This window comes from Lepidochelys kempii, chromosome 21 (genome assembly GCF_965140285.1).
Source record: "Lepidochelys kempii isolate rLepKem1 chromosome 21, rLepKem1.hap1, whole genome shotgun sequence".
Lineage (NCBI taxonomy): Eukaryota > Metazoa > Chordata > Testudines > Cheloniidae > Lepidochelys > Lepidochelys kempii.
Window position 1 is genome coordinate 14,464,105 of NC_136400.1, and position 27,857 is coordinate 14,491,961.

Consider the following 27,857-nt stretch of genomic DNA (forward strand, 5'->3'; position numbering starts at 1 on the left):
GCTTCCTCTCAAAAATAGGTTTCAGAGGAACAGCCGTGTTAGTCTGTATTCGCAAAAAGAAAAGGAGTACTTGTGGCACCTTAGAGACTAACCAATTTATTTGAGCATGAGCTTTCGTGAGCTACAGCTCACTTCATCAGATGTTTACCGTGGAAACTGCAGCAGACTTTATATACACACAGAAATCATGAAACAATACCTCCTCCCACCGGAGGTATTGTTTCATGATTTCTGTGTGTATATAAAGTCTGCTGCAGTTTCCACGGTAAACATCTGATGAAGTGAGCTGTAGCTCACGAAAGCTCATGCTCAAATAAATTGGTTAGTCTCTAAGGTGCCACAAGTACTCCTTTTCTCTCAAAAATACCTTCCCTTGCTAATGAGCAGCACCTCCATCTTCTCCCACATAAGCTTTAGAGAACTGGCTTTCATCCAGGTCCCCTGGCAACTACTGTGTCTGATGAAGAACCATAGAGCTGAATATCATCCGCATGCCATCTCTTCTCCCAGCAGCTTCACGCAGACTTTGTACAGCACAGGTGACAGGACTGATCCCCTTCAGGCCTGTGTAGCTATGGGATTTTATTAATTCCTGCCAGGTCCTGCAGATGTGCCAGCAACATCTTGTCATGAGCATTGTCAAAGGCCACTGGATGATCCAGCATTATCACCAGAAATGTCTGACCTCTCTCCATGGCTCATTGATTGTCATGATTCATGCCATTTCCATACTAGGTTCATGGGCTCTTTGGGGTGAAGGAACTTGGAGATGCCAGATTGCCGCTGGAGTTGCCCTTCCCACCAGTCCCTCAAGGAGCGTCCCAGAGACACAGGAGGACACCATGCATGATGGTGGATTGTTCTGTGGACTCCACTTTGCATAAGACAGAAAATTCAACAACAACAACAACAAAAATCTATTTAAAACAAAACTACCAACCTCCTCCCCAAATAAAACCCCCAACAAGACAATGGGCTACTCTACTTCTCTTTGAAATGTCACAAACGTAGTGTTTCAATTTAAAGTGACTTTTTGCTTGCATTCAGTTTTAAAAAAATCCCTATCCCATATTTTTGCAGGAACTTACTGTGATGGCACATAGTGCTGCTTTAGGAAACTGGGTGGCAGCCCCCGTTTCACAAGGTATTTAGCACACGTCTAACTTTAAGTACCCGGGTAGTCGTATTGAAACCAATGGGACTGCATGCGTGCTTAACATTTCCACTTGCACATTAGTACACATTGCTGAATCAAGCACTGTGAGCCGACAGGTAGGGTTGGCACACGCAACCAAGTGCAGTTTTAGGGCTGGTCTACACAGAGCAGTAATGTAAACGCTGGGGTGGGAGTGGGATCTTTAAAGTGCACTGCATTACGCATTAGTTGGTCCGTGTAGAACGTGCCGGTGCACACTAAATGTTCCGAACTGTGCTTAATTGTAGTACTAGCCATTCATCCAGTACAATCACTAACTATTTACATGATTCCCCCAACGAAAGTCTGGATCTTCTCTTTGCCATTCTGCAGATCTTGGTAAGTCCTTACAGAATCTATGTCTGTTCTCTATTCCGGGCACGTTTTCCTTTCTTTGGATTTTCTTCAGAGAGTTCATGCTTTAGCCCCATTTCCATTGGATCATCCATGTCATCTAGGGAGGGGGAGAAAAAGGAAAAGCATAAAACCACGGCACAAAAGCAGCTTTGTGGGTAGAGCACTGGACTGGGACTCAAGAGACCTGGGTTTTATTTCCAGCTCTGCCACTGACTTGCAGGGGGACCTTGGGCAAGTCACTTCCCCACACCGCCGCAAATTTCAAGTGGCTAAAGCAGGACACAGCACCACTCAGGTTTGGCCCGTCTGCCCCTCTGTAGATGGAGACAGAGGGACAGCTGGACCAAACCTGAGTGGCGCTTGCAACCCTATGTGCCAGGTCACAATGCCACTTAATTTGGGGTCCTAAGGCAAACTGTCATTCCCGCCGGCAGCCTTGAATGGGGGAAATGTTCACTTCAGCTGGGATGGAGAATTTTGGGGGTCAAAGCAGGAAAGACCTGGGACTGTTGGAAGGTCTGCTTCCCCTGCTCTGTGCCTCAGTTTCCCCATCTGTAAAATGGGGATAATGATACTGATCTCCTTTGCAAAGTGCTTTGAAATTTACTTAAAGTGCTATATAAGAGCTAGGTATTATTATTATTCCTATGGCTCTATCAGATGTGACGTTCAGTGATGATTGCTCAAAGGTGAAATCACACAGCTCAGGTACAAACGTCTTTGCAGGCAATAGGAATGATCTGGAAGCCAGGAACTCTGTAGTTTCACTGCTGGCTCTGACACTGACAAGCCATTTCTATCTGTGTAATAGGGATAATAATACTTGCCTACATCACAGGGTTGTTGAGGGGATTAACTGGTGAATGTATAATTCTGACTGTGAGGAGCTTACAGCTAATATACATTCATCTTGGCATGGTAATGCGCAGGAATGGGAATGATTTGTTCCGTCTGAACATACAAATTAATAAGTAGATGCTTAGTCTCTAAGGTGCCACAAGTACTCCTTTTCTTTTTTAGAACTATCAATCACTGTATATTTGATTATGGAATATCTACACTTAGATCTAATGATACTGTTGTAGCTGTATTTCTGGGTGGGATTCCCTTGTGCAGAGGGGCCAGCACAAGACCTGGTCCCATCACTTAAATTGTATTTCAAGGGCTTACGTGGGCCTTGAGTGGTGCCTTGGGTGGCACAGTGGATAATAAAACTTTCTGTGAGTTCAGGCTAATCCAGACTAGTTGGGTTTTCATCCATATTCTCCAGAGAAGCAGCAGAATCAAGGAAGCTGTAATTTCAGGCTGTCATTCATAGCCCTTTCTCTCCCTATTTTGTCAGCAATGGAATCAAAGAGACACCTCCTTTCATTGTATTCACTTTGAAACCCACTCTGCCACCCTTAGTTGGTATGAATACTATTCACTGCCACTGAGCTTAACGGGACAAGTCTTCTGAGTAAGTACTACTTAACATGACCAAGGAATGTGGAATTTGGCCCAGGTGAAATAATATGAAAGAAGCCACCTATTTCACACCACTGTATTTAGCCAATGACTTCTAGAGAGTTTTTTTGTTTGTGTGTATGGCAGGAGGGATAGGGGAGAGAGAGGGCTTTTTAAAAGATCTTGTTTCACAGCCTATAAACCAGTTCTCTGTGAAATTTCTCAAATATATTCAGGTACTGACAGAACCTTTCAGATTTCCATTACCATGGGATACATACAATTACCAAAGAAAAAAGAATATGGAGAAACTTCTGTGTGGAATCATCTTCCGAAAAGATGACCCAGGAGAGATACCTTTGATCAAAAACTTTTATTTCCCTGTTCCAATTGTTCATTCACTAGCTATTTATACTTTATCAGCTGTCTTACAGCTTTACACACCTCCATTCGCGGAGCAGTCTCAGGTTTATTGTGTAAGATCTCCAACAACATTTGATTCCCTTTGATATACATTTGTTTCTAGAGTCATGTTTTTTTATCAGACCTTAAAAGAAATTGAGCAAATGTTGTTCTTTAAAGGCCCTGATCCTGCACCTGGATCTGCGCAAGCAGACCTCCATGCCCATGTACAGCTCAACTGAAAGGAGTACCCAGAGAAGTTTCCCAGATAATTTTTGTGGTTCAGATTTCTTTATCCAATATATCACATTTGGAGCACAAGCACCACATTTACTTACATCAGGTGCATTTCTCAAAATATTTTAGGTCAGATCCTTAGCAGATGTCAATCAAGGGAGCTCCATTTCAAAGGAGCTATGCAGATTTACATAAGCTGAACATCTTTCACTGAGTCTCATTAGTTAAGCGTGGTACATGCTGATCTATGAACATAAATCCTGTAGTTATAGTATTAAGAAAAAAATTATTAGGAAGAAAAAATTGAGGCTTGAGTTGCAGGAAGGAATTAGACTAATTTGATTGACAATGTTCACCTATTTCTTGAATCTGAATGGTGTGGGGCACAAGGGGCTTCAGAAGATCTCTCAGACATGCCTATACAATGCCTGATCCAACTCCTTGATTCGTTATATATGGAGTTAATCCATTTTAGCAAAGAAGAGAAAAGATTAATATATTTAGTGTTGTAAGACAGCAATTCCACTCGACTCTGTCAAAGGCTTTTCTGTAACCATCTTTTTCATAACTTTCTCAAAAGTTTTCTCTAGGCTAAAATCTTCACGTGTGGTTAGCTCAAAGGTGATTTACCACACTGGATGAGATCAATGCTATATATACAGTCCTGTATCCCACCTGCTGTCATACTGGATCAATTCAATGGAACATCTAATCTAGTACAATGTCTGACAGGTTTCTGGGGGATGCCCAATATTTGTGGGGCACAGAGCTCAGCTCTGAGGGGGCACACCAGAAGGCAAATGGCAGATCTTCAGTCCTCCTCACTTGTTGAGGTTGCATAAATGGTTGCCGAGCCCCCTCTAGCCATTAGCTTGGAATAACCTACTCAGAGGCACTGATATACACAAAAAGCTGATCTGCTGAGTAAGAGGAGGCCATTTTTGAAGTGAATTTTCAGACCAGAGCCACAATTTAAGATACCTAAGATAAAACTGTCTTTCTGATGGCTCAGCTGGAATATCTCTGAGCTAAGAGAAATTCTTTTACCTCTTGGCTTCAAATTGACAAATTCAGACTTCCTAATTTACCATTCAGCAAGATGGGACACATTTCTACTTTGGTAAAATCTCACTTTGTATTAAGGGAAGAGTAGGCCTATGGCACAAATTATATGCCAAATATAAATTTAAACAATGAAATTTATAGATTTCCACAGAAATACAAAATTAATTCCCTAGTAAACCTGGCATGGGAGGGAAAAGTTTAATCTACCTAGAATAAATATGATATCTTAATGATCTGAAACAAAAACACTGAACAGAGTTTTATAACTGTACAGTCTTCATGTTCAGCATCTTTCAATAAAGCCTCCTTAGTTTCACTGCAGCCCCTTGAAACACATGACTTTAAAAGCAGTTGTACTTAGCAATTCTATTAGGTTTAACACTAACAAACAATAAGACCTTGACATCAATATGACACACACTCAGGAATAGGCACGGGTTCTAGAAAGAGCCCAGTAAGTTATGATTTCAAACGAACTCAGGCTAATATTTGACAGAAGCATTTCATTCTGACATCATCTAGCATTTTTCACAAGATTACAATAAATTTATGCAAGAAATGTAAAATGTGAGCCCTGTATCTTTTTCATTCTATATCCATGTCTATATCGATCTATATCATCCAAAATCCATGACCTTTGGGAAGGAATCTGCTCAGTCATACTCCAGATGTTTCAGTCCACAATTTTTTATGAACGCAAGGTCTCTTTAGAGTGTAATAAGCCAAGGAGTCTAACTAAATCCCATATTAAAAGTACACCATGCTCCTTTGTTCTTCCCAAAACAAAATGGATACTTAATATACCACCTCTGGAAATCTGGATGGTTCTGATTAACCCTTGTGAACACTCAGTTTCTGCGAGCTAACCATTTCGTTTTTACATTCCTCAGCAAACGTAACCCTTTCAATGCCTGTGCACATACAGAACTTTCTTCAGTTTCCATTCACTCCCACAAAGTTGTAATCCTTTCAATGACAGCATAAATGAACCCATTCCCCCCAATGCAATTTTTTTGTGCATTTGTGTGACTGTGTATATGTGCAATGGATAGAGAAGAAATGAGAACTCCACATTCCTCATTCTTAAAAGTCATTTTATACAGAGGTGATCATTTGGTCCACTGGTGACCAGATTTGTAGATCAGTATTTACAGTAGGTAATTGGTGGTATGTAATCTATATTGGATGTACAGATGAAGTATACTGACTGGTGAGATTGTAGTTCGGTGTAAGGGGCATATGGGTGGATACATACAGGATTATTTTATGTGTATCACCTGTGTGACAGATATAGCAATTTCCTATAATATCTTTGGGAGATCTTACTATATTAAGTTTATGTATCATTGTGGGCTAGGGATTGTATGTGATTCCATGGGGGATGGTATGCACAGCCTGGACAGGAATTCAGAACAGTGGGAGGTGATTAGGAAAATTCACTCAGGTTGTAAAACCTCTAGAGACATACCACCTGATCAAGAAGCTGCACATACTGGCTCAAACTGGATTTTCTAGAGACCAGCAGACAAAGAAAGGACTTTTGGATAAATAGCCTGAGTTTAAACTGACTCAGGGGCTGTTTTCTGACCTAGCAAATGGACAGGACCATCTTTTCCAAAGGAGGCCCCAGTTCTTCTGGGGAAGGGTTGGAAGGACTTGACCTACTCATGAAGGTTCTTGTTCTGAGCCAAGATGGTTACTAACTTTTGACTGCAGAAAACCCCTTGGTGGGGTTTGAAGGACTGATCACCTGCCAGAGCCCTTGTTGGTGTGATCTCTGGTAAGCTGTTAGCATGGGTGTGACTTCTTTTACTGTTTTTAATGTGTTTTCTCTATAATGCTTTAGCAGAAAGAGCTGTGCTGTAAGTTAACTGTGGATAATTACACTGTTTATAGTCTCTGAGGAGAGAAGTAAAGCAGGCCTGCTTAGGCAGTCTGACTTTGCTGGGGAATTCACAGTGTAGGCTGGGAGCTGTGCAGCCTGGAAATACCCAGGTCAGAAGGAGAGCGGCACGTGTCTCCGCCCAAGAGAGGTATTGGCTGGGGATCCAGAAGCCTAAGAGTGGGTGACCTGGCTGGACCACAGAGTGGGAATACAGGTGCGTTTGCCCCAAACTATGACAATCTATAATTCATTGTGTCCTTCTGAGCAGGTGTGGAAGGGCATTAAGTGCACCTTGCTGAATTGAGTACTGAAAGCACAAAGGTAGGTTTAGAGTACACGGCCAGGTGCAGATTCATAAACCCATTTGCAAATCTCTCTGAAATGTCTTACAAATCGAGAGATGAAGTAAAATCCATAATATTACTATATGCATATTATAATGTTCACATTATTAAAAACAACTGGTACACATCTAGCATTTCAAAGAAAGAGTAACTTATTATAATAATAATTATTAAAACTCTTTCTTAAGATGAGTTAACACCAGCTGGGATTGAACAATACCACTGTGGCTAAGAGCGCGTTTTATTATCAGTAGAGCCCTGCAAATCTGCATATATCCGCCTTATATCTGCAGATATCTGCATCTGCGGATGTGGTTGTATTGTTTACCCTCTTTGCGGATTGTGCATTGGATGCAGATCCAAATTTTTGTATCCGTGCAGGGCTCTAACAGTGAGATAGGGTGCTGGTGCCGATATGGATATATATAAAATGTGGAGTGCAGATCATGGTCTGATACAAGCTAATTGTTGCAGCTGCAGATCCACTTTTTTGTATCTGTGCAGAGCTCTAATGATCAGTTATCTGCACAATTCCAATCATACTGAAAGAGCACACTTTAATTCACAGCCACGGCTAGTACTTGTATGGCAATTACACTGAATGTGCAGTCTCTTAGCTTATCTTACCTCTTGTGAGCTGTGCTGTTCCATACTGTTCTTCTCTGACCTGTTTCATGAGCTGCAGATTACGGTCACTGGCTTCCTTGTGGTTTACCATAGGGAGTGGGTAATCTTGACCTGACAGAAAATATCGGCAGCCATTTCTACAAATGTGATTTATTTAAACACTATCTTTTCAAAAGGATTTGCACCAGAAATTAAAGTATTCAGGCCTTTTTATTTTTTACTCTTCAACTGAATACCAAATAGTAAGCCCGGGAAAGCTGGGAATTAAATTCCCCCCTGTACCGAGGGTGTATGCACCACTTCAGTCTGTGTTTTCTGCTAGTCTCTGCATGAGGGAGAGATAATAAGATAACCAGAAATAAGAAGACCTTAGTGGGACCCAAGAGCTTCTGATGCCAAGTGGCAAGGGGGGTTACAGAAATATCCTGATTCTCAGTATGTACATTCTAGTTCACCAATGAATGTTGTGTGAGGTCTTAAATGAAAGCTGGGGTAAAGATGAGGATACTACATAAGGATACTCTATCAGGAGTCTATATATATATATACTGAAAATATGTTTTAAAGTCTGTATTAAGGCAGAGTTGACAAACAGGTCTTCTGACAGACAAGGGATGTTTATTCACTGGTTTCTCTGTTGAAATGTACATGAAGTATTGTCTCACTCACAATGGGTCTCCCACCACCTGTTTAAGCTGAATGCAGATGAAGGATTGTAAGAATTTCAGAAAGGAACTAACAGGTCGAGAAACACAGCAGAGGATTATCTTGAGATACATATCAAGGCTTCACTGGACTTTATCTGGGAAACAAAAAAGACACCTCATTATCCTACATCTAGGAAGTAAATGGGCAGAATGTTTGCATTAGTGAAAATGGGATCACAACTAACTTCCACTGAAATGCTGCCCCCGTGATGTTAGTTTTTTGGGGGGGAGGTAAACATTTTTAGACAGGTTAGCCTGGTAAGTTTAGTCTCTAGAAAGCATGTGATGATTTTGTTTTATACATAACTTTTTGTTTCCATTATCCTTACTCACTATGTCTTGAATCTTGAGTCTTTGGTAATACATGTATCCTTGTTTTCACTATCAGTGTATCTCAGTGCTGTGATATTGAGCCAGGTGCTGATCCTACACTGAATCACACAAGCTGGCTTGTGCACTGTCCCCTTGGGGACAGCAGACCTCGTGATTCTCTGAGTGTTCTGTGGATAAGGGGCAAGACTCTATAGGGGATCGTGTCAAAGGGGCCTGAAGACTGGGAGGCACCTGTTGTTACCTGCAAGGCAAAGTCAGGGCTGGCATTGCCCAGAAGAGCGTGGTTAGCTGGCAAACAGGCTGGTGATGTCAGGGAGCTGACACCCAGTTAAGCTGGAACACATGAGTTATGAGGAGAGGCTGAGGGAACTGGATTGTTTAGTCTGCAGAAGAGAAGAATGAGGGGGGATTTGATAGCTGCTTTCAACTACCTGAGAGGTAGTTCCAGAGAGGATGGTTCTAGACTATTCTCAGTGGTGGAAGATGACAGGACAAGGAGTAATGGTCTCAAGTTGCAGTGGGGGAGGTTTAGGTTGGATATTAGGAAAAACTTTTTCACTAGGAGGGTGGTGAAACACTGGAATGCGTTGCCTAGAGAGGTGGTGGAATCTCCTTCCTTAGAAGTTTTTAAGGTCAGGCTTGACAAAGCCCTGGCTGGGATGATTTAATTGGGTATGGGTCCTGCTTTTGAGCAGGGGGTTGGACTAGATGACCTCCTGAGGTCCCTTCCAACCCTGATATTCTATGATTAAGTCTCCTTTATGCTGGAGGCAGAGGTGTAACAAGGTGACTCATAGTCCTGTGCACCACAAGAACCGTCACACCTAGATCTTAGTTCCCCCCGTGTCTCTGACACATCAGGAAGTCCAGTTCCTCCACTGACTATGGTTGCTTGATAGTTGTGATACTTCCTCCCAGGTGATGCCAGCACATTCAATATCCTCCGTCACTGTCTTCTGCAAGCTCTTTCTTGGCTTACTTTGCTTTTTTCTCCTGTGGGTACCTAATTCAATGCTTGCTTAGTACGCCTCCCGTCTTCCATATGGTGTATATGTCCTAACCACCTGAACCTTCTTTATTTGAGGGTATTTTCTAATATGTCCTGTTCTGTCCACACCTTTGCTCTTATATTTGTTATTTTGTCTTTCTATGAAATGTGTAATATCATGCTCAGCCATCTGTAATGGGCAGCCCCCAATCTCTTTTTGTTAGCCACTGTCATTGTCCAATTCTCTACTCCATACAGCAGCACGCTTAGTACAACTGCATGGTATAATCTAATCTTTACTTTGGCATAGAAACCTCTGTTTGACCAGATGTTCATTCTTCCAGAAGTGGTGTTTGCTTTTCCTAGGCTCATATGAATATCTGTATCACAGCCACCTTCAAATGTCATCACACTCCCCAGATAGCAGAACTCTTCTACCTGTTCAATTTATTTTCCATCCACCTACAGCCTTGCATCTGTTGTCCAGCTTACTTCCTTCATAATCTTGGTTTTCTCTGCATCTACTTTCAATCCAACTTTTGCTGCTTCCTGTTCTAACTCTGATGTAAGGGCAAGCATTCTGGTCCACGTCATGCTTAGTAAAGCAATGTCATCGGCAAAGTCAAGGTTGTGTCACTCATCTCTGCTAACCATCTTACACCATCCATAATGCCTTTTGTTGCCTGTTTCATCACCCAGTCTATTGCGAATGGAGTAGTGATAACACACGCTTGTCTAACTCCTGTCACAATACTGAACCACTCACCCAGGGCTATATCCAATCTTATCATGAATCGACTTCATATAAACTCCTTATTATGTGGATCAGCTTTGTCTGGTATCCCATAGCTTCTAGCAATATTCCACAGGGTCTGTCTGTGGTCACCATTGAATGCTCTCATTAAGTCAGTAAAGTTGATCAAGATGGCCTTTTGCCAAGCAGTAGCTTTTTTGATGCTCTATCAAAGACTGAGTATCACTTCACAGAATGATCTCCCTGGATGGAAACCAGCCAAGAAGTTGAGTTAATTAGAATAGTTATTTTAAAATATATTTTGAATTTTTAGCCTGGCAAAACCTGCCTAATGGAAACAGTATTGGTATTTGGGCACCTTTTGGGCAGAGACCATCTTTTTCTTCTGTTTTTGTACAGCGCCTAGCACACTGGCAGAGTTGCAGCCGCTACTTGAATATTGTGTCCAGTTCTGGGGCCCATGCTGCAAGAAGGATGTTGATAAATTGGAGAAGAGTCAACAAAGAGCCATGAGAGAGATTAAAGGATTACTGATTGAGCTTCTGGAGTCTAGGTATTTAGCTTAACAAGAAGAAGAGTATGGGTTGACTTGATTTCAGTCTATAGGTACTTACACAGGGAACAAATATTTAATAATGGACTCCTCAGTCTAGTGGAGAAAGGTCTAACACAATCCGATGGCTGGAAGTTGAAGCTAGACAAATTCAGACTGGAAATAAGGCGTACATTTTAACAGGGAGAGTAATTAACAATTGGAACAAGGGTTGTGGTGGATTCTCCATCGTTCACAATTTAAAATCAAGATTGGATATTTCTTTGAAAGATCGGCTCTAGGGATTATTTGGGGGGCAGGTCTCTGGCCTGTGCTATGCCGGGGGTCAGACTAGATGATCCCAATGGTCCCTTCTGGCCTTGGAATCTATGAATTGGGGTCCTGATCAATAATTGGGTCTCTAGGTACTACCTCAGTGCAATTACTACTAATTCCCTTACACTCTTTGAAATCCCAGCCAAGATATCATGCTGCTATTAGGCGCATATATAGAGAGGGACAAATTACAGCTGCTCCAGTGAATGTCTGCTAGGGGTGGGAGAGAGGGTGCAGATTAACCCTTCCCTCTTGCAGCAGGTCCATGTCGGAGGTGTGGGTACTTTAGGCTGCAGACAACTAGGCCACTGGTGCTGCTGGTTGTGCTAGTGGCCCTGGAAGAACTACGTCTGGGCAGGACGTTACTGGGATTAAGATAGCAGCCGTGATCTCTCCATAGGTCTCATGCTGTATTGAATGGCCCCTCTGCTGGAGGAGCAACCAAGAAAGGCCCTTGAGGCAGAAGTGAGATTTGGAAGCTTGATCCTCTGAGTTTCTTTGTTCTCAGCATCAGTTTTAGCATTCTTTGGCCCGGTGGCTTGCTTAGGAAAGCTCCGAGTGTAGCGCCTGGCATTATAGCCACGTCTATCAATAGGAGAGGGGACACTTAAAATCAGAGAGAGAGAGAGAGAGTGGACAAGTAACAGCTGTTCCTTGTTGAAATTTGACATAGCTGAACTGTTCAGTGATAGAAATCAGTTATGCTTTTGTCTGTGGCTTTCTTACTCAAGCACTCAGAAAGGATGCTGCTGGCATAACCACAGCAGGCTTGCTTGTCATGTATCTATCTTAGGTACTTATATGGCCCCTGTTTCTATAGTATCTCAGTGCTTCACACTCTGTAACGTATGAATCTGCACAACACCCCTGTGAAGCAGGGAATTCTGTTTTCCCCATTGTTCAGATACAGAATGCACAGAAAGGCTAAATGAGTTCCCTAAGGTCACAGAGGAAACCTGTAGAAGAGCAGGGATTTAAACCCAGGTCTCCCATGTCATAGGCACCTGCCCTAACCACGGGCTACCCTTCCTCTCCCCGGTTCATGCCTCAAATACAGAGACACAGCAAAATCCTGGCTCCATTGAATAGGAGTTTTGCCATTGACTTTCCGGTTTGCAGCCACAATCTCAGCAAGTTTTCACTGTGCAAAAACCATTACAAATCCCCACAACCCTCCAGCCCCATCCCTCTTTATCCCAGTGTGAAGACACCACAGGGTGATGTATAGCGGCATATTGAGAGGCAGGATGGCTTAGTGGTTAGGGTGTTAGCCTGGGACTTGGGAGCAGTAGATTCAGTGCCCAGCTCCACCACAGACCTCCTGGGTGTGCCTGAGTCCTTTGTTTCTCTGGGCCTCAGCTCCCCATCTGTAATACAGGGATGACAACACAACTGTACCTCACAGCAGCAGAGGAGGATACGCTGAACACTGCGAGGCATTCAGATACTATAGCAATGGGGACCATGTGAGTACATCTGACAGACAACAGCCTGAAGGACTGCATTAGGTTTGGCACATGAGACAATATTAAGGCACAGCAGACCCTGAAGGCATATTGCAGTCTGTAATAACGAGTCATCTTTATCTGAGAGTTGAAACAATCGAAAATGTTAGGCTAATCCATTTCAGAATGTAAGGGCCAAATCCTTGCTGAAAATGTTACGTTTTCATCTCTAGCAAATACTTATTTCACACAACCTGTATCAGTAGCAAAATCCTTAACACGGCCTCAGAATTACCTATAATACATCCTGCCTGCTTCTGTGCCTCTTCGGGTGCTGTCCAAGGCTCGTAGATGTACTTGGAAGGAAAATTCATTAGCACGGGGAGGTATTTTCTACAAAAAAAAATATACACACACAATATATATATATATATATATATATAAATTCTGTAGGCAAATACTTGAGTATTTCAGTGCAGGGCACACAAGAGTGCTAAGCAACCATGTTGATATTTCGGCATGTCTCTCTCAACTGTATGAGTTTGGAACAGATCTAAATGAATCAGACAGCAGGAGGTGGCAAGGGAAAAAGGAGAATGCATGCTTAGACACAAATATCTAGTTAGCGCCTGATCCTGTTCTTACTGAAGTCTATTGTAAAATTGCCAATTACTTAAACATGAACCTGCTCAATATCTTTATCAGCAATGATGGGAAACTAATGATCTACAGTGTTTTTCATCAGTAACTCTCAAAATGTATTACAAAGATGGTCAGGAGCGGGATCCCCATTTTACAGATGGGGAAACTGAGGCACAGAGCAGGGAAAGTGACTTGCCCAAGGTCACCCAGCGGGTCAGTGGCACAGGCAGGAATAGAACCCAGCTTTCCTGAGTCCCAGTATAGGCTTCTGCTAAAACGCACAAGGACAGGACCAGAAAGCGTGGTAGGGATTGATACACTATTGCACTAGAGAAGAAGGATGGCCCAGTGGTGAGGGCACTGGCCTGGGACTTGGGAGACACACGCTCAATATTCTGTTCTGCCACAGGCTTCCTGTGTGACCTTGGGCAAGTCCCTTAGTCACTCCGTGCCCCATCTGTAAAACATGGATAATAGCTCTGCCTACCCCACTGGACTACAGGATAATGACAGTTAAGACTGCAAGGTACTCAGATACTACAGTAGCAGGGGCCAAATAAGTACCTAGAATAAAAAAAAAAAAAAAAAAAAAAGGGTTGTTACATTGTGTGTCTTCTTACCGGATATATTGCCCTTCTGGATCTGTGCGTTTGCCAAAGCGGACCGGGCAGAAAATGCGTGTGTACTGATGGAAGAAAGCGCTGGCTGACAGCCACATCCAGTTTCCTGCATTGATACTGTAGTCTGCATCTAACAGCATCTCTTCAAACACCTGTATTTCATGAGAAATTAAAGAGAGAGAAAACAACACATCTTGGGGGCAGGGAACACTTATGTGGCAAGGAAGTAAAGAATGCAGGTCTGTGAAATAAAGGGCAAAGGCTGGTAAAAAGACACTGGAATAGGGTGCTATCCCTTTAAGGGCAGGGGAGGCTGGGAACTATCGGGATATATTACTAGAAGGAAGTCAGCCTGGGCAGGCTATGGTGAAGGAAAGACCTGCAGGCACCTCGGGGATCTAGGAGCTGGTTAGGAGGCATCAGTAGAGACTATGCTCATTTGTGTATATGTATTTGTTTTTCTCTCTTGTGGCTAGTAAACTGGAATTAGGCTTTTTATACCTGGAGTCAGGATTCAGGAGACCTGGATTCTATTCCTGGATTTGCTACGGGTCTGCTGCGCGACGCTCAGCCCGTCACTTCTCTTTGTGCTTCTATTTCCCCTCCCAATCTTGGTTTGGTTTATTTAGATTATTAGCTCTGCAGGGCAGGAACTGCCTCTTATGATGCATGTATCTGTACAACGTCCAGCACAACAGAGCCCATATCTCAACTGGGGCTTCTGAGCACTATTGTATTAAAAATAATATAATACTTCTAATGTAACCTTACCACAGGTGCACAGTATAATAAAACATTGCCATGGGTGCAGGGGACTGGACTAGAGGACCTTTTGAGGTCCCTTCCAGTCCTACAATTCTATGATTACTCGACAATTCAAATCCTCCAGAAGATTTGCATTTCACAGGGGCTTCTTCAAAGCACCTTTAGGAACAGGCCAATGAACAATGAAAGAAAAGATTGCGAACCTTCATGCCCTCTTCCCAGCTGATCCAGAGGTCTCCTCGAGTCAGGAAGCAGGCAACAGCATGTCGAGCAAGGTGGTGAATCCAACCTTCCTGATGAAGCTGAGTCATGATAGCATCAATCCATGGAAACCCTGTCTGAGCCTAAAACACACACAGAAGATTTCAGTCCTTCTGCTCAATACACACAGTACTCCATTCCCTCCTTCACCCCCGGAATTGCTTCTTCTCTCTTGCCCTTTCTTTAAACACATAGGCCAGTCACTTTGTCAGAGGATCAGACATTAGGGGCCCAAACTGGAACCCTTGTTCACACTGAAGAGTGACTTTGCCACTGAGGTATGGGATATTCTGGCACAATGGGCTAGGGAGCAAGAATGAGAATGATTTTAGAACAGTGGTTCTCAACCTATTTTGTATTACCTGGGACACAGGTTGAGAACCACAGCGCACCCCTCCGACCCCTCTCCTATACCCAGCGCCTCCCACCCTCCAGTAGAGTGGGGCCAGGAGTGGAGCCCTGGGTGGGGGGCCGGGCAGCAGGGACCTGGGCCCTGCTGTGCAGGGCTGGGCAGCAGCCCCAACCCTGGATCCCACTGCGTGGGGCCAGGTGGCAGGGCAGCCAGGTGGCAGCCCAGACCCCAGCCCTATGGGGCCAGCCGGTAGCCCTGATGCTGACCCCAGACCCCTGCAGAGCTGGGTGGCAGCCCCAGACCCTGGACATCCGCTGTGTGGGGCTGGGTGAAAACCCTGGACCCCCGACACACAGGACTGGCTGCCAACCCGCAATCCCACTGCGCCGGGCCAGGCAGCCCGGACCCTGCCGTGCCGGGCAGCCGGGAACCCGGACCCCACTGTGCAGCTCGGCAGCCTTTAATTGGGCCGTGGGTTTAGAACTGCTGCTTTAAAGCCTAGTGGTTAGGGCACTCACCTAGGATGTGGGAAACCCAAGTTCATGTACCTACTCCAATGACTATTTATATACACAAACTGGAACAGCATCAGCAGGCAAGATTGCGAGACCAGTGGCTTGGGCACTCACTTGCGTTGTAGAAGACCCATGCTCAAATCCCTTCTCCACATCAGGGAGAGGGGGGAATTGAACCGGGGTCTCTCACATCCCAGAAGTTATAGGGAGCAGGCCTCCTCCTCCCCAAAAAGTTTTTTGGGCCCAAACTGTTCAGCAAATTTGTTTTGAGTCAACCAAAAACTGCATGTTTCAGCAAATAAACTATTTGTCCAAATTTTTTTCCCCCAGCTCTGTGATTCTCCCCTGGCTAGCAACTTGCATCATCATAGACACCTATGCTAAACAGGTGTCAAGCATTACCAAATCGGAATGACAGAACTTTGTAGAGACAACATAGGATGCAAGGTTGTGAAGGTTAAACCTGTAGCAGTAGGTCATCAGGGCCATAAGAATATGCAAATGATAAAAATATTGATGATGGTTATATGGACACACTGCACTGAGGGGCCTGGAGCAGGCTCTTTGTTTGTGTGTGTATGAGAGCTAGGTATTAATAATTATCACTGTGTACCTCTTATACAGGTTAGGCTCCCTGGGTTTTATTTGGTTGGTTGGAAAACTCTCCAAAGAGTCAGCAGGAAATAAAAAATACCCAGGGGCCATGACAGGTGAAAAATTACTGCAAGATCCTGGGGCAGGAATGCCAACAGAGTCCTTCATTCCCATCTCCTTTAGAGGCAGATATTGAAGACACTGTTAGATCTCCTCCTCCTTCAACCCTTCTGAATTTTCTCATTGGGGTATTACAGATCGTCAGGAGAACAAGCGGGAATAGGACTCAGAGTGCCCTGGCTTACAGTCCTGTGCTCAGGTGTCTAGAAGGTGGATGGGCTATATTAAATTCTCTGGTCAATATAAATCTTGATGAAGTCAATCTCTTTCTAAGTATTTAACTCTCTATCGTACTTTGGGATACCTTTTGCATGAAAGATGCTCTATAAAATGTATGTTGTACCCAGTGGCTTGATTTTATTTAAAATGCTATTCACAGTCCTATGGCATACAGTGTGGTGAACTAGAAACAACCAACAAGAGAAATGACTGTATCGGTTCTCCTCAAATGGGAATTCAGCCCTTTACCGTTCTCCACTTGTAGAGTCTCTCTGCATCCTGGTACCAGTTGATCTGAAGGCAGATGGGGTTCCCCGCCATTCTGGTAAAGTTTGGTGTTGCTGATGCCACAGTATAGAAGAATTCTCGCCATAGAAGCTGTCCTTGAAGTGATACAGGTGGCAGAGAGTGGTTCTTTGACTGCAACAAAGACACAGTGCCAGAGCCTCGACCTGTGGAAGTCATCATAATTCCCTTGACTGCAGCTGAGCTGCAAGAGGTTAACTAGCACATGAGTTGGCCCAGACAGCACAGCTGAAAACGTCGGCGAGTTTTATAGCCTTTCCCTGTTGAATCCAAGGAGCCAAGGTCTGAAACAAAGTTTGCAGCACCGAAACAGAGTGAGCTGGAAACCCCTAAAACTCAACATTTCCTGGCCAGCTGGGATAATTTTCTGCAACACCCTGACCTTCTAGGATAGATTCATACCAGGATTTCTTCCCAAAGCAAAAATAAAACCCCTACGATTCCTTAAAGCAGACACGCACGGACTGGTCTCTAGTTGCTCGGATTCACGCACTGAAGAAGAGTAGCCGTTTTTAAACAGTTCATGAAGAACCCCTGGTTTATGTTAATGAAACAGTGAAGTCTCATTCCCACAAATGGACCCCTGCGCCCATGCAGACTGTGATACAGTCTCCATGTAGGGTGGCATTTTCCAGGCTTGTTCTCAATGGTAATTTCTTCTCAAAGAAATTGTGCAAATTCTGTACATCTGTTTTTGAGTTATGCACTGATGGAAACTGACATGTTTGCATATACAAGATTTAAGATTTGCAAAGGAGGACAAACTTGATGTTGTTTAGCTTGACCTGCAGCCAAAACACACATAGGTCTTGTCGACAGAGAACCTCTGGGACGTCACTCTGGGACGACATCTTTAGCTCAATTTTAGCTGGTTGAGCTACACCCTAGGCTTCTCCTCCTCCCACCAACTCAATCACTTTAAAGCCTGTACTAAAGGACAATTGCTTTGTCTTGGCTACAGTTTTAGCAAGTGTTCGTTAGATGGAGTTTGGTAACACGCGCTACCATCACACCTTGAAATCCTAGTCAGGGCAAGGCTTTAATCTGTTTACGGATAATATTTCAAACAATATCGAAAGCCACTTTGCACTGTTAATACGACTGTTGCTGAGGAGGAGACTAGTCTGCTCTAGGAAACTGTTACATAACCATTGCGTTGGCTTGATTTGCACACAGCATTTTCTTACCTGAGCATAAATGTTTGATAATCTATAAAAAAACCTCCGAACTGACAAACAGCCCAAGCTGAAATAGGGACTCAGTCCAGTAGTACTTGGAAGCAGAGAATTTGGAATTGTTCTTGGTTTAGTAAAATTTGCTATCCAGCCCTAAAAACAAAAACAAACAAACAAACAAACAAACCAATTTTAGGTAGAACACCACAATTTATGTCCTGTTAATGAAACAGAAAAGAGCTGTGGGCAGGTGGCTTCCCCACTATACTCCAAACACAGGCCACACAAGTTGTGCCCCTTCCTGGAGTTGGGCATTATACGTGAAAAGAACTCAAATCAAAATGAAATACAAAAATGTAACCCAAGTCTTTTCCTTAGACTTGGATGACCCGGGGTTCCTCCTTGAGGAGAGCTCAGCCCACACTCTAAATCTCCCATGGAAAGCCACTCCCACTTTTCTTATGGCTAGTAGGGAAATTTCCCCACTGCAATAGTGAATCAGCAAAAGCCACTTTCCAGCAGTATCATCACCTGCCTAGAGGATGAGGCTTTAAAGCCTGTTACAAGAACCCATTTGATACCTATAAGACAAGCCTATCTAACCAAACATTGCACTAGAAGGTGACATGTGAGGTCTCTACTGAGAGCCTGTAGCCCACTGGTCATCAGAATCATTTCAAAATGAATGTATTGATAACTGTTTGCAGTTTTGTTGTAGCCATGCTGGTCCCAGGATATTAGAGAGACATGGTGGTTGAGGGAATATCTTTTATTGGACACAAGCTTTCAGGCTCCACAGAGCTCTTCTTCAGATCTAGAAAGGCAATCTGAGTGTCACAGCTAACTGCAAGGCGGGACATATTGTTAAGCACAAGGACTTAACACAAGTTACAAGAGCCTATTCAAGATATAGTGCGAAATTAACATCTCTGCAGGCATAGGACAAAGGAGAGCTAGTGGGTTACAGAGTGTTGTTACGAGACATAAAACCAGTATCTCTACCGAGTCCATGATTTTTAGTGTCTAGCACAGTTAGGAATTTAAGCTCCCAGGCTCATCTTTATGAGTTAAGGCAAGTCACCAGAAGGTGATAAACATGCTTCTGTTAGGCAGGAGGAAAGAGACCCTCATCTCTCTCTGGGAGGTCATGTGTGTATTGTATATGTTCTGCTACACAATGGAGGCCCATCTACAGTCTGAGCTGAATGCTAATCAAGAGACTGTAAAGTCAACAAGAAAGGAGCACATAGGAAGAAACAACTGGGGGGGTGGGAAGGGGAGGGAATCCTGTTTATAAATAAAGACAATGGGTTGTTGGGGGTTTAGAGACATGCTTCCCCCTTTCCCCAAGAAGATGAACTCTCAGTGTGTTCTGTTCTATGAAAGGAGGGTCACAGCCAACCTGGCTGGAAAACAACAAAGGGACTTTGAGTGAGCTAAACTTCGTTGGACAGGAAAGCATCTTGTTAATTTAAGTCTAGGCTCTAGGATATGTGTTATGATCGTATTTTACATGTAACCATTTGTTTCCAATACTTTTACTTGCTACTTCTCAAATCTCTATTTTGGGTTAAATATAGTTTTGCTTGTTCTCACTGTAAACCTATCTAAGGGCTGTGTGTTAAGGGGAGCTGTGATCTGAGGCATTTTTGGTAAACAGGAGGGTACTGTTCCTTTGGGAGCAGTGAATCTGTGAATACAGTGCGTGTTCAGTGGAAAGGGGGCTGAACCCTCCAGGGAGATGCTCAGAGGGCTCGGGGGTTGGAGTGTGCCTGTCGCTAACCTATAGAGTATAGAGAGACAGCGGGGCTTGCATAGGCCTAGAGAGGAGTGCTTGTGCTGGCTAGTGGAGTTGGAGAGCTGACCCCCGACAGGCATAGACAAGATGTCCTAATGCTAAGGAGAGGTGGTAGCAAGGTGCCTCACAACCCGGGGTACCCCCGGGAAGCGTCATACTTGTGGCTATGGAACTGGCTGCGGACTGTGCTCTAGACTCTAAACTTCCATTTATATATGACCTGGCCCTTAAAGTTGCAAAGCAAACCTTCAAAATATGAACTGAAAACAAACTAAGGCAGAGATGTCTTCCGGGAACAGTAGGATAAGTGGAATAATTCCACAGTCTAGGGTAACTGCTCTAAGAGAGGGGTGAACGATGCCATTTGTTAATTGGGTGTTAACTCTGAAACCTAATTTTGATCATTAATGACATTATCAACTATTTTGCTGATGATTTATTTGAGCAAAAATGGCCAGCTAATGAGCTTTTCCTACCATCCTAAAGAGCCTGGCTGGCTCCTCAAGGACCAAAAACCCCTACTGCCTCCTACCCAGCTACCAACAATCTCCAGTTTTCCCCATGACAACTGCTGCAATGCAATCATGAGTTCTCAACACACAATCCCGTGGCACCTTAAAGTGACAGTCTGGAGGTGGTATGAAATAAGCTGAATTTAATATAACAATAAATAACTCAAGGGAGACCTGGTTGCTTGCACTGTATATTTTCTCATTTCTTTCAGTAACAACACCTCCAGTTTTGAATTTCTCTGAAGCTGCGGCAGAATTTCCTGTTTGTCACACTGCAGTATTACGGAGCCCCGGGGTCATTCTCACGGAACACGGGGCTAGCTTGCAGCAGGCCCCATGAAGCCTTGCTTAGAGTTCATGGCACATGAAGAGCCATACCACCCTGGCTTATAAATGCATCTCCTAAACTGACCTGCATCCAAAGGGAACCGGGATAAAGACACTGCATTCCAGCTGCTGCCCCAGCTCATTCCTCCCAAGCTTCTCTGTGCACCACAATCCAAAGGCAACAACGACATCCGAGGTAGAATGGCCATTGTTAAATCAAGTACCAAAGGCAAAGGAAGCCCCATCTGGAAAACTTAGTTCTCCAAATACATCAACCTTCTGTGTGAGGCCAGAGACCAGGCTGCTTCTACTCTATGGGCCCTCCAAACATCAGGTTCCCCAAAAAAGCTGACAGGTCTTGTCAGAAGAGTATTCTGAATTTATAAGAGGGTCCACTTGGGTGTGACTGTACCAAACTACACATCTTTTCCACTTAGCCTGGTGGGTGGCTTCTGAAATGCCAGGAGGACGTGAGTTGTTTGCTTGGAGACACCTATGCCAATAGATACCAGCCCTTCCAGGAGCCAAGAGTTGGGATGAAGCAAGGTGCTTTGGTGCTGAGTGATCCTTTCTGGCCAGCCTCTCTGCCTGCTGGGCTCAGACCCAGCCATCTGCAGCAGGGCTAAGGGCCATAATCACCTGGGTCAGTTTGGAGCTATTAGCCAGCATCCAGAGCAAGAGGAGAAGACTCACCTGATTTTTCAAGTGGTGTTCTAGTCGCTGTAGCCCTTCAGTTTCTCCCCCTCTCCAGGGGGACTGACTCTCTCGGGGGATTTCCAAATCCTCGGGGAGGGGCACCCTGTAATCTTCAGCCAGGCACAGCTCAGGAGGAGGCTTACATCTCCTAATTTAAAAGAGAGGCTTCTTTCAAAGAGAGACCATGACGAAGAGGAGGGAGGAAGAGCACTTCCCATCCGGCGTGCCAAGGAGATCACTCCTGTCTCCTCTTCAGTCATGTGTCATAAATATAAAGGGTAAACTCCTTTAAAATCCCTCCTGGCCAGAGGAAAAATCCTCTCACCTGTAAAGGGTTAAGAAGCTAAAGGTAACCTTGCTGGCACCTGACCAAAATGACCAATGAGGAGACAAGATACTTTCAAAAGCTGGGAGGAGGGAGAGAAACAAAGGGTCTGTGTCTGTCTGTATGCTGCTTTTGCCGGGGATAGACCAGGAATGGAGTCTTAGAATTTAGTAAATAATCTAGCTAGGTATGTGTTAGATTATGATTTCTTTAAATGGCTGAGAAAAGAATTGTGCTGAATAGAATGACTATTCCTGTCTGTGTGTCTTTTTTGTAACTTAAGGTTTTGCCTAGAGGGATTTTCTATGTTTTGAATCTAATTACCCTGTAAGGTATCTACCATCCTGATTTTACAGAGGTGATTTCTTTACTTCTATTAAAAGTCTTCTTGTAAGAAAACTGAATGCTTTTTCATTGTTCTCAGATCCAAGGGTTTGGGTCTGTGGTCACCTATGCAAATTGGTGAGGATTTTTACCAAACCTTCCCCAGGAAGTGGTGTGCAAGGGTTGGGAGGATTTTGGGGGGAAAGACATGTCCAAACTACATTTCCCAGTAAATCCAGTTAGAGTTTGGTGGTGGCAGTGGAGATCCAGGGACAAAGGATAAAATTAATTTGTACCCTGGGGAAGTTTTAAACTAAGATGGTGAAAGTAAGCTTAGGAGGTTTTCATGCAGGTCCCCACATCTGTACCCTAGAGTTCAGAGTGGGGGAGGAACCTTGACATCATGGTACAGGGCAATGCCACCAGAGCAATAAGCAGAGCAAGAGGTGTAATATAGTCAGGAGTCCCCATCGGCAGCCTCCTTGAAAAACGTTAGCGGGGAGTTGTGATCAGGAGATGGAATGAGCTACTCCTGCAGCCACTAAAAGAGTCAGCAGCAGCATAGTGAAAAGTCGGGGGACATGCTTCCCTCACCTCCCATGGCTGTACCTCTGAGCAGACCCTTCCATGATGAATAAGTCCAAACAAGGACACAGGGAGACCCACTGTGGGGTGACACTGGATCTGGGAAAGCCAGGGTGAGCAATAGGATGTGTCTGAGCAGGGGATGTGCTCACCCCAACCTGTAGTGGTGGAAAGGGTGGGGACATGGACAGATCATTGCCACTGGGACCAGAGTGCAGAGAGGCAGTTCTCAGCCCTGTAGGATGCAGACAGAGGGAGACAGGAGGGCAGCGCTCAGGTCTGGGTCCAGCAACTGGCCTGCTGAGCTCCCTGCCGCACAGCCCTTGCATGGCACACCGTTTCACTCCCAGTCTGCTGTGTTGTGGCAGGGAGGGCCAAGGTGCTTTCCTTCCAGCCCCTCCTCCCCAGCTGTCTTCTCCTAGTCTTGGAGACTGGGAGGGAGAGCATCCTCCCCTCCATCCTCAGGCTTGTAGCTTCTTAGGACAGGTTCCAAGCCCCCTGTTCCTGTCTCTCCCACCTCTGGAGATCGGCCTCCCTAGGCTGTAATAGGTTTTATCAGGGGCAGGAGGCAAAGTCGCTCCTTTCAACTGTCCTCCACATCTGTCCCTTGCTAATCCATCAGGAGGTTCCCCTCTGCGCCTGCCCTTAAGGGTGCTCCTGGTCTCCCAGGGCAGTGGCCCCTTGAGCAACCCCACATTTCTGCTGCTGGGGCTGGCCCCAACCCCTGTGATGATGGATGCGCAGCGGAGTGGGGTGTCTCCCTTCAAATAGGAAGGAAAAGAAGAGGGTCAGTCAGGGGCCCTGAGTCATCCAGCACCCACATCAAAAAGAGAGTTAGGTTACAAAAGGCCTTTTTACTCACCCTGAAACATGGGCGCAGCCATGTTTCAATGGCACCTGGAAAGGAACTGGAAGGCAGTGCAGAGCTCAGAGCACTGGTGTAATGTGAGCCCTTCAAGGAACACAGCACTAAGCAAGCATGAGCCTCTTTAGCTTTCATCATGTATTTAAAAAGATAACCAGGAATTAAAACAATAAGGAAAAGTAAACAGAGTGTAAGAGAACCCATAAGTCAGTCTATCTATCCACCTACACAGCTCTCACCACTGTAATCACAGAATCATAGGACTGGAAGGGACCTCGAAAAGTCATCTAGTCCAGTCCCCCGCACTCATGGCAGGACTAAGTGGGAGTCTCACCATAATCAATCAATTCTATCCTTGCCACACCCCTGTGAGGGCCATGTTACAGATGGGAGCTCAAGCACAGGGTAGATTAAGTGACTGGCTTGTGGTTACACAGGAAGTCTGTGGCTGAGAAATTCCAGCCCAGTGCTCTGTCTACTACACCATCTTTCCTGCCCTGGTACAACTCCCCTCTGGATCACTAACTTCACTGCTTTCAGACCAAAATAAAAAAATGTATCTCTTTGACTCAGCTTCCCTCAGTAATATCTGCGTGCATGAGAGAAAACACACACGCACACAATGTACTCTCGTCTGCTACATCAGCAAGGTCTGATGAAGTAAATGCCCATGTAACCTTAATCCTGGCCCCTTGTGCATTAAATGAATAGAGTTTAGATCCCAAAGGGGCCACTGTGACCAGGTAGTAGAACCCCTGGCAAAACCCAGGCCACAGATTTTCACCAAGTGATTCCTGCATTAACCCTGTGATTTCTGGGTTAGCTACAGCGTATCTTTTAGAAAGAGACAGCCAAAGATTCCAGGTGATGGAGATTCCACCACATCCCTTAGTCAGTCATTCCCTTCCTCCTTCAAACGCACAACAGACCCACCAACGCTCAAGAAACCCACGCTAGTTACATCAGGTGGTGCCAACTACTATCCAGGGTCAAACTTCCCATTCCTAAGCAAGCTCACAGAAAAGTTAGCTAAATGCAAACTACAAGCTCATCTAACTGAATCCAATAATCTAGACCTGGCAGCATTTGGATTCAGGCCCAGAGAGGGGACTGAAACTGCTTTAGTGGCACAGATGGATGATCTCCTTATGTCAATCGATGAAGGACAAACATCCATTTTCATCCTCCTGGACCTCTCTGCAGCATTCAACACTGTCAACCATTGGGCACCACTGTCTCACCTGAGAGAGGTGGCAGGGAAACAGGGCAGTACACTAAAATGGTTTCAGTACTTCCTGGAGGGATGCACCCAACAAGAAATGATGGGAAACTAAACCTCCACTATTAGACCTCTCACCTGTGGAATGCCACAGATATCAATTCTCTCTCCAGGACTTTACCACACTGACATGCAGCCACTAGGTGAACTGGTCAGAAAACATGGACTCAGCTGCCAGCAATATGATGGTGACACACAGCTCTATCCATCCTTCACCACATATGACCACACGACTACCACCAAGATGGCCCAGTGCTTGGATGAAATCAGCTCATAGATGAAGTGTAGCTGGCGGAAGCTGAACCCGAGCAAGACAGAGGTGATGCTGGTGGGCAGAGCATTTTGAAGAATTTGGTTGAAGGTTCACAGCCACAGTTGGTCAGTTCAGTTCACAGTCAGGAGTACTCTTGGACTCCTTGGTGACGCTAGGCTCTCAGACAGCAGCACTCACAAGTAATGCTTTCTATACTGTCCAATTGGTTAGGAGACTCTGTCCCATCCTGGTGATGATAACCTGGCTTGTATTCAAGACTTTGTCACTTCTCAGTTGGACTACAGCAATGCAACACACCTGGGCATGAGCTTCAGCACTTAAAAAACAGAATTAGTCCAGAACACGGCTAAGTGTCTCCTTAGCATCACAGGCTACCTGGAATATATGACACCCATCCTCTGTTCCCTATACGAGCTTGCCATAGAATGTTGAATCCAGTTCAAGGTCTCAGTCCTTATCTTCGAGGCACTCCATGGCATGGCCCACAGTATCAAAAAGAGCCTAAAGCTCCAGGATGTAGACTGTGGTCAACAAATCCACTCCTCTAGTCCAATGGAACTATCTACTGTAAGGGTAAGGCTTGTCTGAGCAGGAGACAGAACTTCCTTGGAGGTCAGACTGAGACAGTGGAATGAACTCCCACAGGAACTAAGACCCATCACAAACCATATCACCTTCCACTCCAAGAGACCTTGCCTTCTCTAACAAGCACATAGTAACATGTATTTTTTTTAAAAATATCTATTAAACAAGATATTCTACTGCATATGCTTTTCCCTGGGGGAGAGAATGAGAGACCAAGCAACACCCGATGGATGATTGTCACTGCTTAATGCACTGCGGGATGGTGCTGAGATATTATGATGAGACGCATGACATAAGACTTATATAGAATAGAGTTGTTCCAGTGGTTAATTACCTTCACTTGTAAAAATCTATCTGATTATGTCTAGCTTCAACTTCCAGCCATTGACTCATGTCATGCCTATGTCTGCTAGATGAAAGAGTGTTCTGCTAATAGAAGACACCTCCTGAAGTAGGTCTTTATAGATCATGACCAAGTCACTGTCTTCTCTTGGATGAACGAAATAGCTTGTGCTTCATTAATGTCTCACTGCAGTGCAGGTTTTCCAGACCTCAAATTAAGCTTGTAGCTCTTCCCTGAACCCCTTCAATTATTTCAACATCCTTTTTAAAGTATGGACACCAGAAGTGGACACAGTATCCCAATAATGGTCTCACCAATGTCACATACAGAGGTAATGCCACCAATATTCCATTGCTTACACAGGCAAGTATCACGGTCTTTTTGTTCTGTGTTTGCCCAGTGCCTAGCACAATGGGGACCCAGTCCATAACTTGGTCTCCTAGGTGCTATAAAATAAATAATAAATAAAAATAATAATGCAGTATTAATTATTATTATTATTTTAGCCCTCTTAGCCACAGCTGCACATTCTTTATACATACAACCCGCTATTTAATTACATGTTCAAATAATGCAATATATCATCTAATAGCGCAGAGGTGGGCAAACTATGGCCTGCGGGCCACATCCGGCCTACGGGACCCTCCTGTCCGGCCCCTGGCCCGGGAGGCTCACCCCCAGCCCCTCCCCCGCTGCTCCCCCTTCCCTGTAGCCTCAGCTCACTGTGCTGCCGGCACAGTGCTCTGGGGGGGGGGGAGGAGGGGGGCGCTGCGAGCTCCTGCGGCAGTGCAGCTGCAGAGCCCAGCCTGACCTGGCGCGGTAAGGGGGCAGAGAGCAGGGCAGGTTGGATAGAGGGAAGGGGAGTTGGGGTGGTGGTCGGCGGTGGATAGGGGTCGGGGCGGTCAGAGGGCAGGGAACAGGGGAGTTGAATGGGGGCAGGGGACCTGGGGGGGCAGTCAGGAAGGAGGGGGGGGTTGGATGGGGCGGCGGGGGGCAGTCAGGGGCAGGGGTTCCAGGGCAGTCAGGCGACAGGGAGAAGGGGTGGTTGGATGGAACAGGGGTCCAGGGGTAGCAGTAAGGAAGGAAAGGGGGAGGTTGGATGGAATGGCGGGGGGGGCAGGAGCAGTCAGGGGACAGAGAGAAGGGGTGGTTGGATGGGGCAGGGGTCCTGGGGGGGGGGGTTGGATGGGGCAGGAGTCCCAGAGAGGCGCGGTCAGGGGGCGAGAAGGGGGGGCGGATAGGGGTGGCGGGCCATGCCCCCATCCCCTAACCAGCTCTCCATACAATTTTCGAAACCCGATGTGGCCCTCAGGCCAAAATGTTTGCCCACCCCTGCGATAGTGTCATTTAAACTGGCCAAATCCTTCCCTTGTGATGACAAGAGAGAAAGAGCTCTTTACTGGGTTGTCTATTTTTGCTGTATGAAAATTACTTACTGGAAATCCTCAGCTGTAAGGTTTCGTACAGGCATGTCAGGGTCCCCGAGTACAGAGAGACTATGAAGAAATCTTTTGTATGTCAAGGGGGGAGTCCCACCATTCATGTCCAAAATCCTGAACAAGACAAGACAAGAGCACTTGTAGTATGAATGGTTTCAGAGGAACAGCCGTGTTAGTTTCCACGGTAAACATCTGATGAAGTGAGCTGTAGCTCACGAAAGCTCATGCTCAAATAAATTGGTTAGTCTCTAAGGTGCCACAAGTACTCCTTTTCTTTTTGTAG

General features: G+C 45.0%; 1 protein-coding gene across 1 annotated transcript in view; it reads right to left on the reverse strand.

Annotated features, from left to right (window-relative positions):
* Positions 1-215: 215 nt before the first annotated feature.
* The window catches only part of LOC140901263 (cryptochrome-1), a 38,898-nt gene continuing 11,256 nt past the window's right edge, over positions 216-27,857 (reverse strand). The window contains exons 3-11 of the mRNA XM_073319775.2: positions 27,572-27,688; positions 21,553-21,703; positions 18,235-18,375; positions 16,991-17,161; positions 14,884-15,024; positions 13,916-14,067; positions 12,949-13,046; positions 7,559-7,669; positions 216-1,649 (exon numbers count right to left, since the gene is read on the reverse strand). Coding sequence (XP_073175876.1) covers positions 1,552-1,649; positions 7,559-7,669; positions 12,949-13,046; positions 13,916-14,067; positions 14,884-15,024; positions 16,991-17,161; positions 18,235-18,375; positions 21,553-21,703; positions 27,572-27,688 — 1,180 coding nt within the window. The 3' untranslated portion in view covers positions 216-1,551. The remainder of the gene's footprint in view (positions 1,650-7,558; positions 7,670-12,948; positions 13,047-13,915; positions 14,068-14,883; positions 15,025-16,990; positions 17,162-18,234; positions 18,376-21,552; positions 21,704-27,571; positions 27,689-27,857) is intronic.